Source organism: Capra hircus, chromosome 11 (genome assembly GCF_001704415.2).
Source record: "Capra hircus breed San Clemente chromosome 11, ASM170441v1, whole genome shotgun sequence".
Taxonomy (NCBI): Eukaryota; Metazoa; Chordata; class Mammalia; order Artiodactyla; family Bovidae; genus Capra; species Capra hircus.
This window is the reverse complement of record NC_030818.1, coordinates 82,571,342-82,588,571: the sequence shown is the minus strand read 5'-3', so window position 1 is coordinate 82,588,571 and position 17,230 is coordinate 82,571,342. Positions and strand designations below refer to the sequence as shown.

General features: G+C 36.8%; 1 protein-coding gene across 3 annotated transcripts in view; it reads right to left on the bottom strand.

The window, feature by feature from the left end:
- NBAS (neuroblastoma amplified sequence) overlaps positions 1-17,230 on the bottom strand; it is a 335,385-nt gene that overhangs the window by 221,508 nt on the left and 96,647 nt on the right. For all 3 annotated transcript variants that reach the window (XM_018055620.1, XM_018055621.1, XM_018055622.1), the window contains exons 18-21: positions 16,837-16,977; positions 16,499-16,577; positions 12,200-12,304; positions 11,693-11,829 (exon numbers count right to left, since the gene is read on the bottom strand). In XM_018055620.1, coding sequence (XP_017911109.1) covers positions 11,693-11,829; positions 12,200-12,304; positions 16,499-16,577; positions 16,837-16,977 — 462 coding nt within the window. The remainder of the gene's footprint in view (positions 1-11,692; positions 11,830-12,199; positions 12,305-16,498; positions 16,578-16,836; positions 16,978-17,230) is intronic.

The window sequence follows — 17,230 nt, the reverse complement described above, 5'->3', positions numbered from 1 at the left end:
CATGCTTAATAGACAAAACCGAGCTATCCCGTTAGAAATCAGGGTGGTTCTCATGGGTAAGGTGAACAGGAGAGGGTAAAAGGAGACAGCATCAAGAGTGCTTTGTTAGGTCTGTTTTCTAATTGTGTTCATTTTATAACAATTCAAATTGCCCATTTCTGATTTGTTCATTTATAATGTAGTTGTTGATATATATCAAAACTATAAAGTCAATAAAAAGTGAAATTTAAAACTTTGTTTGAAATAATCCTCAACTTTTTTATTAACAGTCCAAAATCTCAGGTACCCGAAACCAGGTAAGGGGTGCTATCCCAGATGAGAAACCAAAGCACTGGCATTATCAAAGAGGAACAGTCCCTATTACAGTTCTACATTTTGCTGATTCATCAGTCCTCTGCAAACCTACTTAATGCACTTGAAAATAAAATGTATCTATTATGACATTCTTCTCATCAACCTGTACCAAAAACTGCTGTTGCTACTGCTACAGCCATATTTGCTATTAACACAACCACTGCTGTACACTGAATGCTGACTATTTGCCAGGAACTCTGCTAGGTAATACATCTCTTAGGCTACTGAACCATTACAATACCTGTACAATTTCCCCACTTCACACTTGACAAAACTCAAGTTCAAAGAAGTTAAGGGACTTCCCAACAGTAACACAGCTAGGAAGTTCAGAACCAGGACAGACACCCATATTCTGACTAAAAGCCTTTGCTCCTTCCAGTGCATCATACCATCACTCCTCCACATCAAGTATGTGTCAATACCTTGCATGTGATCCCAACATTTATACAGATCATGGATTTTTTCCAAAGCTATTACATACAGTTCCTAAACTTTAAAGATTAAACGCTGGAACATGCTGAGATCAAAACATATCTTAAAATAATGTATATGGTTTTGTCTATAAAATATCAATGTGACTCTTAAATTTATTTTTTATTTGAAGGATAACTGCTGCACAGAATTGTGTTGGTTTCTATTAAAATCAACATGAATCAACCATAGAAATACACATGTCCCATTCAATGTGACTCTAACAGACTTTTACTTATTATAAATACAATACTTAAACAGGATGGCCTATATTAGAAATTAGAAAAAGTGCATCTCAGAGTTATTTATATGTTAATTAAATATACGTGATAAAGAGATTCACTGCTGTTACAGGCAAGTATTTACATATTAATGAAATCTTGACAAGAAAAGACATTGTGTGATCAAAAAGAATTATAGGGACTATTTCCCGAATGCTAATTTCACCACTCAGAAGATGTTATCTACTTAAAGGTCCCATGTTCTGAAATGATTGGTCAAGGTATTTAAAGTTTGAAGAAAATGAGTAATGAAAGAAAGATCCCACTCAATGAAAAGACTATCATTTGGTATCTCTAAGTAATGCTGGATCTAGTAAGGAGAATGCAGTAGTTTTTTTAATAAAAACAAAAGTACCCTCTCAAAGATATTTTTAACTTCAAATAAAGTCAAACTTTACATCATGCTATATGCCTTAAATTATACAGTGCTATACGTCAATTATATCACAATAAAACTGGGGAAATCATATTTAAACTGTACTAGGCCACATTAAAAACACTTGGCAATAGTTATATATACACTAAAGTAATAATGCATTTAACAATTATTTTTTAAAATAATTTCAGGACATATTTCTTCATCTGCTGCTGCTGTCCAGTCAATAAGTGCTATCCAACCCCATGGACTACAGCATGCCAGGCCTCCCTGTCCTTCACTATTCCCTGGAGTTTGCTCAGATTCATATCCATTGAGTCAGTGATGATATCTAGTTATCTCATCCTCTGCCACTCTCTTCTTAATTTGCCTTCAATCTTTCCCAGCATCAGGGTCTCTTGCAATGAGGCTCTTCGAATCAGGTGGCTAAAGTATTGGAGCTCCAGCATCAGTCCTTCCAATGTATATTCAGGGTTGATTTCTTCCCTGATGCTCCTCAAAATTTTTCCCTGAGAGTAGGATAATAATCCCTTTTCTGCTTATCTCACAGATAAGCTATGAAAATTATATAGAAGTCATAAAATCCACTTGCAAACTTTTTTATATTTCATAATCATGAACTGTTCATCAAATAGAAAAAGAAATAAATTAATAAATCATTACACCTTCATTTCTTTAGCACTTCTCAGAAAAACAAAGATACAAGAAACATCAACATACTTTCCAAGGTTCATAAAAAAAATTTTTTTAATGTTTGCTTACCACTTCATAATCAAAAAAATTGCCCTACATCTATTTTGTTGCTTTAAATTAATGGAAAGACAAGAACTAATCAAGTCAAGATCTAAGATGCCCACAGCACCAGGAAACATGCAAACCAGTTCTCCCACCTCCAACCCCAGACCCTGCGTTCCCAGATAAGAGAGGCTCTTGGGCCTCTCCTTCTGATCCAACCACCAGGTTACTCTGGAATTCAGAAACTGCCAGCATTCTGCAGCATGCTGCCTGTATGCCTCTATATTGACAGTCACTGCAGACGGCCACATACTTACTTCAAGCCTAGAATATAAACCAATTGGTTGTTCTTTGCTCACAGCAGTTCAGAAATAAACTGCACATATGGGAATTGAATTTTGATTAGGTAACTAATCAATTTCTCAATTTTAAAGGAAAAGAAACACTTTTATGTTTCTCTCTATAATCAAAAAAGTGATAGCAATGCTTCAATCCTTCCATCAAGAAAACTGAGCGCCGACGAATTGATGTTTTGAACCGTGGTGTTGGAGAAGACTCTTGAGAGTCCCTTGGACTGCAAGGAGATCAAACCAATCAATCCTCAAGAAAATCAATCCTGAATATTCATTGAAAAGACTGATGTTGAAGCTAAAGTTCTAATTCTTTGGTCACCAGATGCAAAGAACTGACTCATTGGAAAAGACACTGATGCTGGGAAAGATTGAAGGCAGGAGGAGAAGGGAATGACAGAGGATGAGATGGTTGGACGGCATCACCGACTCGATGTACACAAGTTTGAGCAAGCTCTGGGAGTTGGTGATGGACAGGGAGGCCTGGTGTGCTGCAGTCCATGGGGTCGCAAAGAGTTGGACACGACTGAGCAACTGAACTGAATCTTTTCATAATTATTTCTTCATCCAGGATAGAGTTTAGATAACATTTCATTTGTTGCTGTTCAGCTGCTAAGCTGTGTTCCACTCTTTGTGACCCCATGGACTGCAGCACACCAGGCTTCCCTGTCCTTCACTATCTCCTAGAGTTTGCTCTAATTCACGTCCACTGAGTCAGTAATGTTATCCAGCTAGCTCATCCTCCATTTTCCTCTTACGATAACAGAAATCCAAAAAAACAAAAACAGTGGTAGAAAGAGAATGTCCAATAAAAACTTCTTTTTAAACTTTTCAGAGAAGAAAAAAGAAATCATTATGATCAGGACTGGGCAACATAAAAATTTAAGTAGAAAGAGTTCCGTATTCGTTTACTGGAAAACCTCTGAACAGATTTTTAATTAACAAGTTAGTTGGAAACATCTTCTATACTCTGTGACTCAATAATATGTGAGGACTAAGTAGGTGAAAGGACTTCGGGTAAACTATTTATTCAAATGACTCTTTCCTAGTCAAACTTCTCTGGATGAAAAAAAACCACACTCAACCTTCAAGGTCTAGATCAAACTTCACCCTGCCAAGAAGGCTTTCTTGATTTACCTTCTTTGTAACAGAAAGTAATCTCTCCCGTCTACACAGCTATCTATACGCCTATGACACATATTTTAACTTTATGGTAATTATTTCTATACTCAACCTGTCTGATCTTCCCTACTGGATTCTAATTTATTTGCGGACAGTGATTACACGTGAGTCATATATCTGTCTATCTATTTAGTCTAATATAATGACTTTGCTTGGTACGTAAGTATTCCCTAAATTTTTACTGAAATAACACAAAATTGTATCTGACTCATTCACCTTCTTTGAACTGTTCTTTCAATGAAAATAAAATAAGGAAATTTAGAATTGCTTCAGTTTTTAAATGTTTCATATGTACTCATGATTAATTATAAACCTCACTGGAAAAAAGTTAAAACTCAAAGTCAACATATGTTTCACAAAAAACAGTAATATATTTTTTATATATATAAAAGAAGGAGAAGGAGTTCCAGAATATGCTTAAAACTATGAAAGTAAGCCAACAATGACTGACTATGGTACTGTTTCCTGTTGCCTTTCAAGGAAAAAAAAAAGAGAAAGAAAAAAATTAGGCAATAGTTTATCCCCTGAATCAAAAACTGCTTGAGGCAACTTTGACTTTGATGAAAAAGACAGCTCAAATTATTTCATCTCTGAAGAAATCACAAACTAATGTAAAATATCACTAATTTGAAACTCAAAGTGTAGTAAAAAGGTAAACTCTTATCTACCTTTCAGTTGTGAAGAACAGGAATAATGTCATCTGATCTTTTAAAGGGAAATTCTTTATTTGATTTATGATTTAATTTAAAAGGTAAATTATTTTTACCTAAATCAAGTCTGTCCTAAAAATTCTAATAAAATGCATATTGATGTTTTGCTTTTATAAAACAAATTTTATGTTGTTGGAGGAACAGGAAAAGTCTTCATATTTGGCTATTCAAATCCAAGATTTAGAAGACAAAGTATTAGAAGAGAGTTATTAGAAGTTCTCTTCATTTGGATGCCCTGTTTATCACCAAAGGATGAAGAAGAGGCTCTCCACAGGGAGTCAGATAATAACGGTGCTATAACGTCCCACCCTGAACTAGATCTCACATTCATCCTTCATTTAAGAATACTTGCAGCATAAATAGAAACATGGCCCACAGGTGGCCAGCCACTCTAAATCTTATTTAATTGTGATATTAATTTTACTAAAAGTGTATTATGCCTTGAGGACATTATGCCACTCACAAAAAGACAAATACTGAATAGTCAAATTCATTAAAGAGAAAGTAAAATGGTGGTTGTCAGTGGCTTGGCTCAGAGAAAAATGGGGAGTTGCCATTTAATAGGTTTGTTTACCGAGACAGAAAGCATTCTGGAACCTGGGTGCACAGCAATGTAAAGGTACTTAACACTATTGAACCATACACTGAAACATGGTCAAGATGGTAAATTTTGTACGCATTTTACAATTAAAAAAAAAAGATTAAATAAAAAGTCATATGAAGGTCAAATGGCCCTAATGGTCCCTATGCTTAAGACAGAGTCAAAAATACACACACCAAAAGTATGACCCACAAACACACTAATGATATACATATAATCACCCTAAAGACAACGACAGAATTGTCACTAGTTTATTACGTTGCTTGCAGTATGAAAACTCAAAGACAAGTTCCCTTTTCAGATTGGTTCAAAAAGAACGCTTCTGTGTACATTTTATCTACTTTGCTACACCAATCCTTTGTGTTTTCCAGATTTCTTCACCTAACCATCATTCATTCATCTGATAGTCATTGCATCCATCACTACATTCAAAGCACTTGATTGTGAAATATTTGTTAGCCTAGTCATAAAAAAATAAATAAATAAATAAACTTGCCACAGGATACTAGCAACCTCCGAGGACAAAAATACATTCGAAATTGCTCATCCAAAGGCTTTCTAGTTTGCGGGGAGTGACAAAGACTTATCAATGAGAAAAGGGTGCAAAAATTATTTACCAGATAACATTGCCCAATGAAAATGAGAACCTGGTGCATTATCAAGTAGGGTAGAGAGCATCAAGGGGACTAAGGCCTGAGAAAAAGCAGGAAATGACTGAGGGTTAGCAAGAGAATGAAATGCGGGACACACACACAAGGTAAACTGAAGCACACACAGCATAGAAAGGCCCGCATCTGCAAGTCTCAGGGAAGAGACTTCCAGGCATTGGTTTGCCAGGCAATTTATCAGACTGCTTTGCAAGGCTGTTCTAAGTGAAGGTGGGGATAAGTGCTTTTTTACCCTGTAGGATAGGAGCAGTTCTAAATATGGGACTAGGTATATACAGACCTAAGATTAGGTTAACATTCTATTCTATCTAAACAATTGGTGACAAAATTTTTCACTCAGCCACTTCTTACTCTCAGCCTTAGAGATATATCACATAAATTGCTGTGGCACTGAAAGGTAGAGAACGGTCAGAATTAAGTCAGTAAATAATACAAGTAATCTCAAACTCTGAAAAGAAAATGGCAATGTCTAAAACACATTTTCATAGTTCGCACAAGCACAGCCTATCTGCATATTATAGCAGATTTTTCACAGTCAAAATTTCAATCAAATAGTCTAACTAAACTTAGATATTCACAAGCAAACAAACTGCCAAGTTACTATAGGAACAGCTTTTCAAGGATGATGAAAAGAATGAGGTGTTCTGGATACTCTATTTCCATCAATAGAGGTTTGCCACTTATATTATAAAATACTTTAAATATTGCAGTAACCCAATATCTGCTAAATATAATTCAATAGTTCCTTACTGATTCTGGAGGCAATCCAGGAATATAAATATCGGTATCAATATTCACTGTCTAATAACTATATGTGTCAAAGAACATCATGAGTGACAGGTACTAAATGACAGTTTATTTCCATATATTCCATGAAAGTAAATGAAGTCTTAAATGCTATGTGGTATCCTAGATCAGATACTGCAACAGAAAAATGATATTTTGAGGAAACCTAGTTAAATCCAAATAAATATGTAGTTTAGTTTATTAACTATTATTATCATATGGTCTGTTTCATTATGTTTTCAAAACACAAACCACTTCCCAATAACACTGTAACTGCTCCAACACCCACTTCCACAGCTGCCTTCTTCAGGCCTTTGTCCAGAGCCATATTTTAGTATTTATGTGTTTCTTAATCATTTAATACACGTAAAGCTATAGCACAATTTTTATTACATTCCTAATTTCATTCCATGAACCCTACTCTCCCCTTAAGCTCTGGGGGTCTCATGGCACTTTTTGCATGGTGCAGCGATTTTTAGGAATGCATATGTCACGTTATATGTAGGATTATTCCAACAATAATCTCATAGTTTTGAAAAATGTGCTATGATTATGTAAAAAGGAAGAGAAAGCAGGTGAAGGGTATATAGGAACTTTCTGTATTATTTTTACAACATTTCTGTAACTATAAAAATATTCCAATAAAAAGTTTAAAATAATTATTTATGACATATATAAGGCCAAGGCCTTAGCATGGGAGTCTGCATTAATAGTTCTTAAGCCTTAAATAGTAATTACTTGGTGCCAAGCACTGTTCCCAGTGTTTTATATATATTATCTCAGACAGTCTTACAATGCTATGAAGTGCTATAGTCATCCCCATTTTACAGGTATGAAGGCTGAGGTACAGTTAGGAAATGTGTCCAAGATCAGAAATCTAAGCAACCTGGCTCTAGCTAGACTCAATATTCTTATCCTTCCACCTTACTATTTCAACAGGTAACTATTTTAAACACAACCTTTTAAACTAGACTGCTCTCATCATTCTGGAAAGATTCTACAATAAAACAAGAGGCATAAATAAAAAACCTAAACAAACTTTCTAAAACAGGCTATAAGCATCAAAAATATTCAAAGTCAAAACGTAGTTCTCTTCCACCAAAAAAAAAAAAAGAAATATATTACTATAAATTGTGAAAGCTAACAAAGATAGTAAGAAATGTCACCTTTGTCTTTAAAACTAAAACAGTCCAATAGAACATAAAATGTAAATGGCTTACAGCAATGACAAACTAAGGACAGGTAGGTAACAAATGGATTTATCACCTATGACAGAAAATGTAACTTCAAAGTTTTCTACAACTTGGTGACTCTTCACCAATGTCAAATTCACATGATGATGCAAGAGTGACAATATAAAACACTAAAATAACACAAACCAAAGAAATTTAACAGCAGTCATAACCAAAAAATTTGGTTCAATCAAAATTAGTTAATCAAACTTTGGTTAAATGCCAAGGCAAACATTTTGTCAATGGATTTCAAAATAGATTAGGTAAAAGGTCAACTATTTGGCATAATTTGCTACTACTTTTTGGGCTTCCCCAGGTGGTGCTAGTGGTAAGGAATCTGCCTGTCAGTTCACAAGATGTAAGAGACTAGGGTTCGATCCCTGGGTTGGGAAGATCCCCTGGAGGAGGGCATGGCACTCTAGTATTCTTGCCTGGAGAATCCCCATGGTCAGAGGAGCCTGGTGGGTTACAGTTCATAGGGTCGGAAACGACTGAAGCGACTACTACTAATCTACATTCTAAATCGCTTGAACTCTAACATGTAAAACCCTCCTGCCCTTCCACTCACACCCATCCATTCAAAACAACTTCCTGAGTTACTGCTTTTGATCCCAAGGTGTTCTAGACACTGAGGTTACATTAGTGAACAAGACACAAAATCCTTCCCTTATAGATTTTATATTAATTCATTCATTCATTTGTCCATTCATTCAGTAAGTATTTACTGAGTGCCTACAACATGCCATGAACGATTCTAAGTTCAGGGGCTAAGGAAGGGAAGAAAACATACAAAAAACCTTGTGCTACTGGAGGTGACATTTTTGAAGGATAAACATAATCAACAAGTGAATAAGTAAAACACAAACTAAGTTACTGATCAATGCTAGGAAGAAACTAAAGCAGGAGAAAAAGGACTTAAATTGAGAGTAAAATCATAAATAGAAGAGCAAAGGGAGATAAGATAAAAGTAGATAAGACAAATAAATTATATGTTATACAAATAAATGATAAAATACGATTTTATCATATTTAGGGACTTCCCTGGTGGCTCAGAGGGTAAAGCATCTGCCTGCAATGCAGGAGACCAGGGTTCGATCCCTGGGTCAGGAAGATCCCCTGGAGAAGGAAATGGCAACCCACTCTGGTGTTCTTGCCTAGAAAATCCCATGGATGGGAGAGCCTGGTAGGCTACAGTCAATGGGGTCGCAGAGAACCAGACACGACTAAGCGACTTCGCTATACAGGTAAATGATAAAATAAGATGTTAGGTGCAAATGCTATGAACAAAAGAAAACTCGGATAAGGGCCAAAAGTGAGGAGGAGGTGGAGACAAAGGGAAAGAGGGGTTGAGAAAGGTGTTTTGAAGAGGGAGTCTTTGAGTACAAAAGACAGGAGGAAGTAAGAGGCTGAGTCATATGGAGACCCAGGAGAAGGGCATCCCACACAAGGGCACAATGACCTTGAAAAACCCTGAGGAGGGAAGTGGGCCTCGCAAGTTCAGGAGACAGTCAGTGCACCAGAGTGAACCGCCACTCCGTGTTTGGGAGCCATACCTTTAGAGTTCAGTGACTGGTTTCCAATCAATTCAACGGATAATTAAAGAGTCATTACTACTTGCAAAATACAAGTTGCGTACGCTCAAAGACAAACAAGGTAGGCACACAGAAAGTTCTACAGCTGTTCAGGGCAGTAAACAAGAAAGTAGCAAGATCATTTCACGAGCTGGCAAACAGTTAACTGAGGAGAAAGGAAAAAAGGCTGCAGATTTAGTCTTTTCAACTCATCTCATCCTCAGTTTGAAAGCATGATGCTGTAAGCAGGAACTTCTGTTTGTGCGTAAAGTATATGTGATGACTCCTGCTGAAGACGAACTGTGTTCAGTCATTTCAAAACCCCAACTACAGCCCCAGGCACGTGGAAGGGGCTCAGTCAACATTCCAACAATTAGACACTTTGTCCACCTGACTCAATGCTTCCAAGTGATTTGAAAAGGTATTGAATACCAAGTCCTCAAAGAATGTATTTCCTCAAAGGGAAATAAGTCTCAAGATTGCATTTTATGAATCTACGTGTCCATTAGCTCAGTTGGTAAAGAATCTGCCTGCAATGTAGGAGACCAGGGTTCGATCCCTGGGTTAGGAAGATACCCTGGAAAAGGAAATGGCAACCCATTCCAATATTCTTGCCTGGAGAACCCCAACGCCAGAGGAGCCTAGCAGGCTACAGTCCATGGGGTTGCAAGAGTCGGACACAGCTTAGTGACTACACCACCACCACCACATGTCCATTAGAGTAAAACTCAAACTAGGATTACAGAGTGCAAGCTTCAGCTACGGGCTAAGATAGCAATTGAATCTTTAAGGCACTGGGAGTCTTGGTGAAACTTGCAACCCCTTCAGGACATCCTTTAATCTTTCCTGTAAATGGACTAATATATTAGTCCATAAAATGTACTAATTTATCCAGTTAGCAAACAACTCTAGAGAACCCACTACACAAACACCTAGACTCTGGAAATTGAAAACTCAGGAAAACACGGCCTCTGCCTTAGAGTGAGTTTAAGGCTGGATGTTTATTAAAGAAGAGGACGGGGAGGGGGGCGGGGGGGGGGGAGCAGTAATAATAATAACTGGTTATAATACAACATAAAAAGTGCTATAAGAATGGACAAAAGCATTATGAGAATATAGAGAAAGGACTAATTAATGAAACATCACTGAAGAAGCTATGCCTCAAACATAACTGTAATTTTGCTTTGCAGTCATATAAAATTATAAGGAGACACAAACATTACTATTAAAACCTATTGTTCTTCCTCCTTCTAACTATAATAAAAATATACTCAAGGTGAAAAGACTTTCTTGACAAACAAAGATTAACAACAACAACAAAAAAAATCTTTATTTTTTCATTATGTTTAAAATGGATATAATTTAACGACTCAAGAAATCAGTTTTTTCAAAGTTTGTCTAAGCAGCACATCCCACAAGATAGATTCAAAATAATATCTAATTATTCTCTGCTGCAATGGTATACCTAAGCTATTATTGCAATTTAAATCAGTTATGGTAGGAATTATTGGACATTCAAAAACAATACATAAAACTGGGCATTGTAAAACTATTCTGCAAACCAATTCTGAAATTTTAGTTTAAAATCAAATGTTTATCTAACCAGTCATCAGAAGACAATGCAAAAAACTGTATTCAAATCTAAGAAGAAATTACCTTTTGAAAAAATTTTAAGATAATGACCCATTCTCTATACTAACAATTTACAGTAGAAAAATGTCGTTACCATTCAGATTCGATCAATTTTGCAAATAGGCAGAAAATTAATTAATTATATTCTGAAATATTTATAAATGTATTTACTTATCACCATTCAGATCTGAAAGAAATTGTTTGAAAATAAATAGTGCATCCCAAGGTTTTCCTTTTTGTTCACTTTTATAATAATAAAGAATTACATTTTTAGTACTAATAGAAACACAAAATAGGGAGTTTATAACTTCTATTTTTTAGAGCTTACTGACCTACTCTAACATAGATTCAAATCCTGGCTATACTTAAGCAGGGCCACCAAAATGTTCCTGGGTCCCCTGAACCTACTAAATGTCACAACTACATTTCAACTTCTTAACAGATACTGTTATCCTAAAAACTACTCTCAACCATAAAACAGTACATACTGAGTATACATCAATAAAACTATGAGTCTTTCTCTTTTTTCAGTAGCAGGAGGCATTCAAGGAGAAAAAAAGAAAGTAAAGTTCATGTTCCTTAAGTTAAAGTGGTCTTGTTACGCTGACACATTTGAATCACTTTAAAATAATTTAGAAATAATTTTATAATCAGAAAAAGTTTAAGTAGATTAGAATTTTTTAAAGATATTTAACACAAAACAAAAATTCTGATTTAAAAAATGAAGTGAACACAGTACGTACCAAGCTTCAGGCAGCAAAACAGAATACTGGTGTGGTGATGTGGTCTCTGGGAAGCTGGAGAGAATCGCCAGGCGGTGAGGAAGCAGGTCAGACCCATGGTAAGTGAACAGAATTTCCAGGGCCTGCACATTACTCTCCTGTACAGAAGGCAAGGGTACACTTCTAATGTGAACCTTAGAAATAAAGAAGTGATCTTGCATGACAACATCAAACCCTTACAATGGGTTTTTTAATGCAGTTCTGATACGAAGTGGTTTGAAATATTCCTGATTTTTTTCAGGTCTGTATCACATTTCTCAATCTAGTGCTCTAAAAATTGTCTTTGGAAGTCTTGAATGATGAAAAAAAATATTTTCAACATGATTCTATTTTCTCTACATTTATTACTATTACAATTTTTTTAAAAAGGAAATGTAATGATATGCGCACACAGAAACATTAACAGCATGGCTCAAAGGCCTGACAGTGTTAATAACTGCAATTGTTTCATTCACAAAAAGAAATTACCCGAGCATAACTTCTTGCTGAGAGAACAATATTCTGACTTCTGAACTTCTTAAAGAATTCAGCATCATATCTCTGTCCAGATGCATGAGGTACTCCAAGGATTTCCTGAGGGGAAGCCGTGATTTCATGAAAAGGCTTTTAAACATGGGTGGCAAGACTATGTTAAAAACCATTACAGCTCTGTTTACCTAAATAAATAAGATCTAAATTAAACTCTGAACTGTTAACTAAAGTACTACCTCTGCACTCTTGCCTTTATTTGAAAAATGGCTGTATTTATAAATGCTGTCAATATTTTTTTTTAATCCAGAAGTAAATGAAACAGGCTATGAAATTAATTACAGTAGGACAACCCAAATTCATCACCTGGTAAAAACAAGGAAGCAAGAGTTACACACGGCTGTGTACCAGGAGCACCTGCCACATCTGTGTGAGAACTCTGGACTAACTCTGCTACTGCTGGAGTGATCCATGTGAACTGCAGATGAAGCTATTCATTCTTTAATCAGATAGTTATTAGGTGTCAATTATGTGCTAGGGGCACTGTGACAGAGTGCTGATACCATGAACAATACGCCCTCCCTGCTCTCCTAGGAGCTCTAAAATCTAGTCGGGAAGACAAATGGCAATAGGAACAGGTAACGCACACACATAGGAAGGGTGTTAACACACAGGAAGGCCTCCCTGTGGGCAGCGAAGCTGAAACGCTGAGGACAGACAGGAGCTAGCCACGGCAGCGGCAAGCGTAGGTCTCCCCACTGCAGCAGAGACTTCAGGCTCATGTCGCTCATGTTAATGCTAAACCCCACGTAACTGCCTTCAGTGCAACAGACCCAGGTTCAGTCCCTGGGTTGGGAAGATACCCTGGAGAAGGGAATGGCAATCCACTCCAGTATTCTTGCCTGGAGAATTCCGTGGACAGAGGAGCCTGGTGGACTACAGTCCACGGGGTCAAAAAGAGTAAAGACAACTGAGTGACCAACACTTTCTTTCATTTTCACTTTTCCAGATACCTAGCATGCTGCCTTTCACAGAATAAATAACCACGAATATTTGTTAACTGCATTAACCTAGTGAGATAAGAAAAGGGGGAAGAAAAAGGATGTTCACAGGAGGCTCTTGCTTCCTACTGATTTAGACAAAATACTTACCTTCTTAAAGCCTCACATCCATAAAATTGAGAGGATACATCACCTTCCTCAAAGGGTTGTCAAGAAAAAACCTGAATTAAGTACATAAGACACTGGCTAACAAACAAAAGTCCTCAACAAATCTGTTCATATTTTTAAGGTATTCTTGTACCTACTGGTTTCCTCAACAAATCTTTCCTCCTAATCTCGAGAAGCCAGGTCTCGTACGGAGTGTTGGGGGATACTGCAGTGAACAAGACAAGACCACTACCCTTATGGAGCATCCACGCTCGCGTCTCCTACATGGTAGTCCTAAAGCCCCCTAAGCCACCCTTCCTTTTTTTAAGGACTAGTTGAATACCACTTCCTACATAAGAATATTCTTGGACATCCCCAGGAAAAATTTAATGTTTTCCTCCATTATGCTCCATCAATTCTTCATAGCTTCATTATCATCACTTACTGCCCATATAATGAGGACTCCACAAGGATTATCCCTTGTTCATCTCTCTACCTCCAGCACTGGCATGACATCTGGTGTAAAATAGGCACTCTTGTAAAATTTAAATGAATCCATTTTAATCTCATTTATCACAGTAATAAAATAAGCCACGCCTTGTGATTAAAATGCAATGCCTATCTCTACCATGATCTAGCTGGTTAGCTGTTATATTAGAACATCTTCATTTCTAAGTTTTAATGGCCAAATTCATCAACTTCACCTACTTTTGAAAAGCTTAGCTTAATTCTCTTTTTGTGGGCTCAACAAACACTTTAAATGTCACTATTACCATGTAATAATAAATGTACTTGCTTACTCCTTGGAAGAAAAGTTATGACCAAACTAGACAGCATATTCAAAAGCAGAGACATTACTTTGCCAACTAAGGTCTGTCTAGTCGAGGCTATGGTTTTTCCTGTGGTCATGGTATGGATGTGAGAGTTGGATTGTGAAGAAGGCTGAGCGCCGAAGAATTGATGCTTTTGAACTGTGGTGTTGGAGAAGACTCTTGAGAGTCCCTTGGACTGCAAGGAGATCCAACCAGTCCATCCTGAAGGAGATCAGCCCTGGGATTTCTTTGGAAGGAATGATGTTAAAGCTGAAACTCCAGTACTTTGGCCACCTCATGAGAAGAGTTGACTCGCTGGAAAAGACTCTGATGCTGGGAGGGATTGGGAGCAGGAGGAGAAGGGGACGACAGAGGATGAGATGGCTGGATGGCATCACAGACTCGATGGACATGAGTCTGAGTGAACTCCGTGAGATGGTGATGGACAGGGAGGCCTGGTGTGCCACGCGCGATTCATGGGATTGCAAAGTCGGACACGACTGAGCGACTGAACTGAACTGAACTGTCAAATAGGAAATAGTGATTCAATAACTGAAGAATAAAAACAGAAAATTAACTGGATAATGAAACTCTGAACATTTTATGGAACTTTTTTAAGATCTCATCAGTGAAACTAAAACTAAGTATAAAAAATAATAAACTATAGCTGTACCAGCATCAGCAATTTTATATATTACCTCTAAATATCATAGAACTCAGACATAATAAAGGAATATGCTTTAAAATAATATGACCAGCCACTAGTCAAGCTAGTTGTACTACAGATAAAACTATTAGAAGTGTTTTGTAACTTGTTTGCATGAAATGATATAAAATTACCATGCTTTCTAAACAACATAGAAATAGTTCTCTTGTCACTAGTATTTTGTTTGAAAATATTTGTTATATTTACTGATGAAGAATCAAATGCTTTTCTTTGCCTACAGGCATCAGGAGTACTAAGTATCTCCACTGTTCTGGGGCCATGTATCACATTACTACACATGACATGTAATGAGTCCCTATTATGTGCCAGTAGCAAGAGTCAAGGCATGCCCCTAAAAGGGAGGTTCAGACAGACGGAGGAAGCAACCTGCAAATGAAGTCAAACTTCAAAGGTGAGAAAGTGGAAGTGAAAGTGTTAACTGTTAAGCCCTGTAGACTCTTTGTTGACCCCTATGGACTATAACCCGCCAAGCTCCTCTGTCCATGGAATTCTCCAAGTAAGAATACTGGAGTAAGCAGCCACTCCCTTCTCCAGGAGATCTTCCCAACCCAGGGATCAAACTTGGGTCTCCTGCATTGAAGGTCAACTCTTTACCATCTGCGTCACCAGGGAAGCCCTTCAAAAGGTGAGAAATTTATACTAAATCCTGGGTAACTTGAACTATAAGGGTCACATGAAAAACAATCTAAACTATGTGTATTTTATGAAATGCTTCTCACACCTTTATCAAATCTGATAGGACAAGGCACTACTGAAATGTCCAAATGGGACATTTGTGTTTGTTGCCCTGAAGAAACAATTTTGCAGTTTGCTCTAAGTTCAAGTGTCTAATTTTGGCCATCATTAGAATCAAAGTCTAGCCAACTAAATTCAAGACATTAATAAATCATTAAAATAAAGCAAGTCAGAATATTCATATTAAGATTACTAAACTCCAGTGGATACTGAATTTGCTACTATAGACAGCTATCTACCATAACCAAAAGTTTAAATGTAAAATAAAAATAAATGAAAAGGATTGTAAATCTAGGAAACACAGATGTTGAAATAATGCACACATTTCTACTGCTTCTACAGTAGAAACTTTGATCCTAACGATGGCCAAATTTAGACACTTGAACTTAGAGCAAACTTCAAAATTGTTTCTTCAGGGCAGCAAACACAAATGTCCCATTTGGACATTTCAATAGTGCCCTGTTCTGTCAGATTTGATAAAGGTGTGAGAAGCATTTCATAAAATATACATAGTTTAGATTGCTTTTCATGTGACCCTCATCGTTCAAGTTTCCCAGGATTTAGTATAAATTTCTCACCTTTTGAAGGGTTTTCCTGATGACTCAGATGGTAAAGAGTTGACCTTCAATGCAGGAGACCCAAGTTCGATCCCTGGGTTTGGAAGCAAGGATCAAAGTTGCTTCTACAAAGCAATTTCTGGCCCCTTATGAATCCCTAATGTTTAGCAAAAATGATATACAAAAGAATGTGCTTCTGTGCAAATTTTTCCCACATAAATAGTTCTAAAGACCAGGAATATCCCACAGCATAGGCAGGCACAGCATGTGCAATGACAGATCGAATGAACATAATTGCTTTGATTAAAACTACCCCTTACCTCGTATGTTGCAAGCCGATCTAAGTAGGTTAATAATTTCAGTCTACAACGGCAAAGTTCCTTTTGTTCCAGCGTTAACCTGTTTTGAAAAACTATATTAGGCCACTTATATTCACCTGCAAGCACATTTCTCTAAGATCTAAAACAGAATAAAAATGAGCAATATTCTATTAAGCCCCATACTCATAGGACAATGCACAAAAGCACAGGGCTACAATACTACTAAATGCATTTGACTTGAGTTGCTGAAATAATGTAGAGCAATTATCACTAGTAAGGAACACACTCAGATCACTATTTTAAAAAAATTACCAAATGAACAGTAATATATCATTTACTTTGAAAAGTTCACTAATTTAAGTAGTTCTCGTCTCTTTTTGAGCTCCTTCTCCTTTTTCTTCTCGGCAGGTTCTTCTTCAGGTGGGGAAAGTTCCTCGTAGGAGATACTGTCAATGTCCACCTCACCAGGGAGTGTAAATCTGTGGGAAAAAAAAAAAGTCAAATTTCCTTGGAGTGTGTTTTCTTTATATATATATTTCACATAGTGAAGAAGTACTTTTCCCTACTTTGATTTTATTAAGTTGGTTTCTGCAGAAACAGAAACAACCAACCGTTTAAAAGAAAGCTTTGGCTATATGTTATAACCAAAGTGATTCTCTCATTTATATTCATGGGGTGGGCAAGAAGTCATCAGTAATCATCACACGTAGGAACTCTGAATACCAAGAAAAT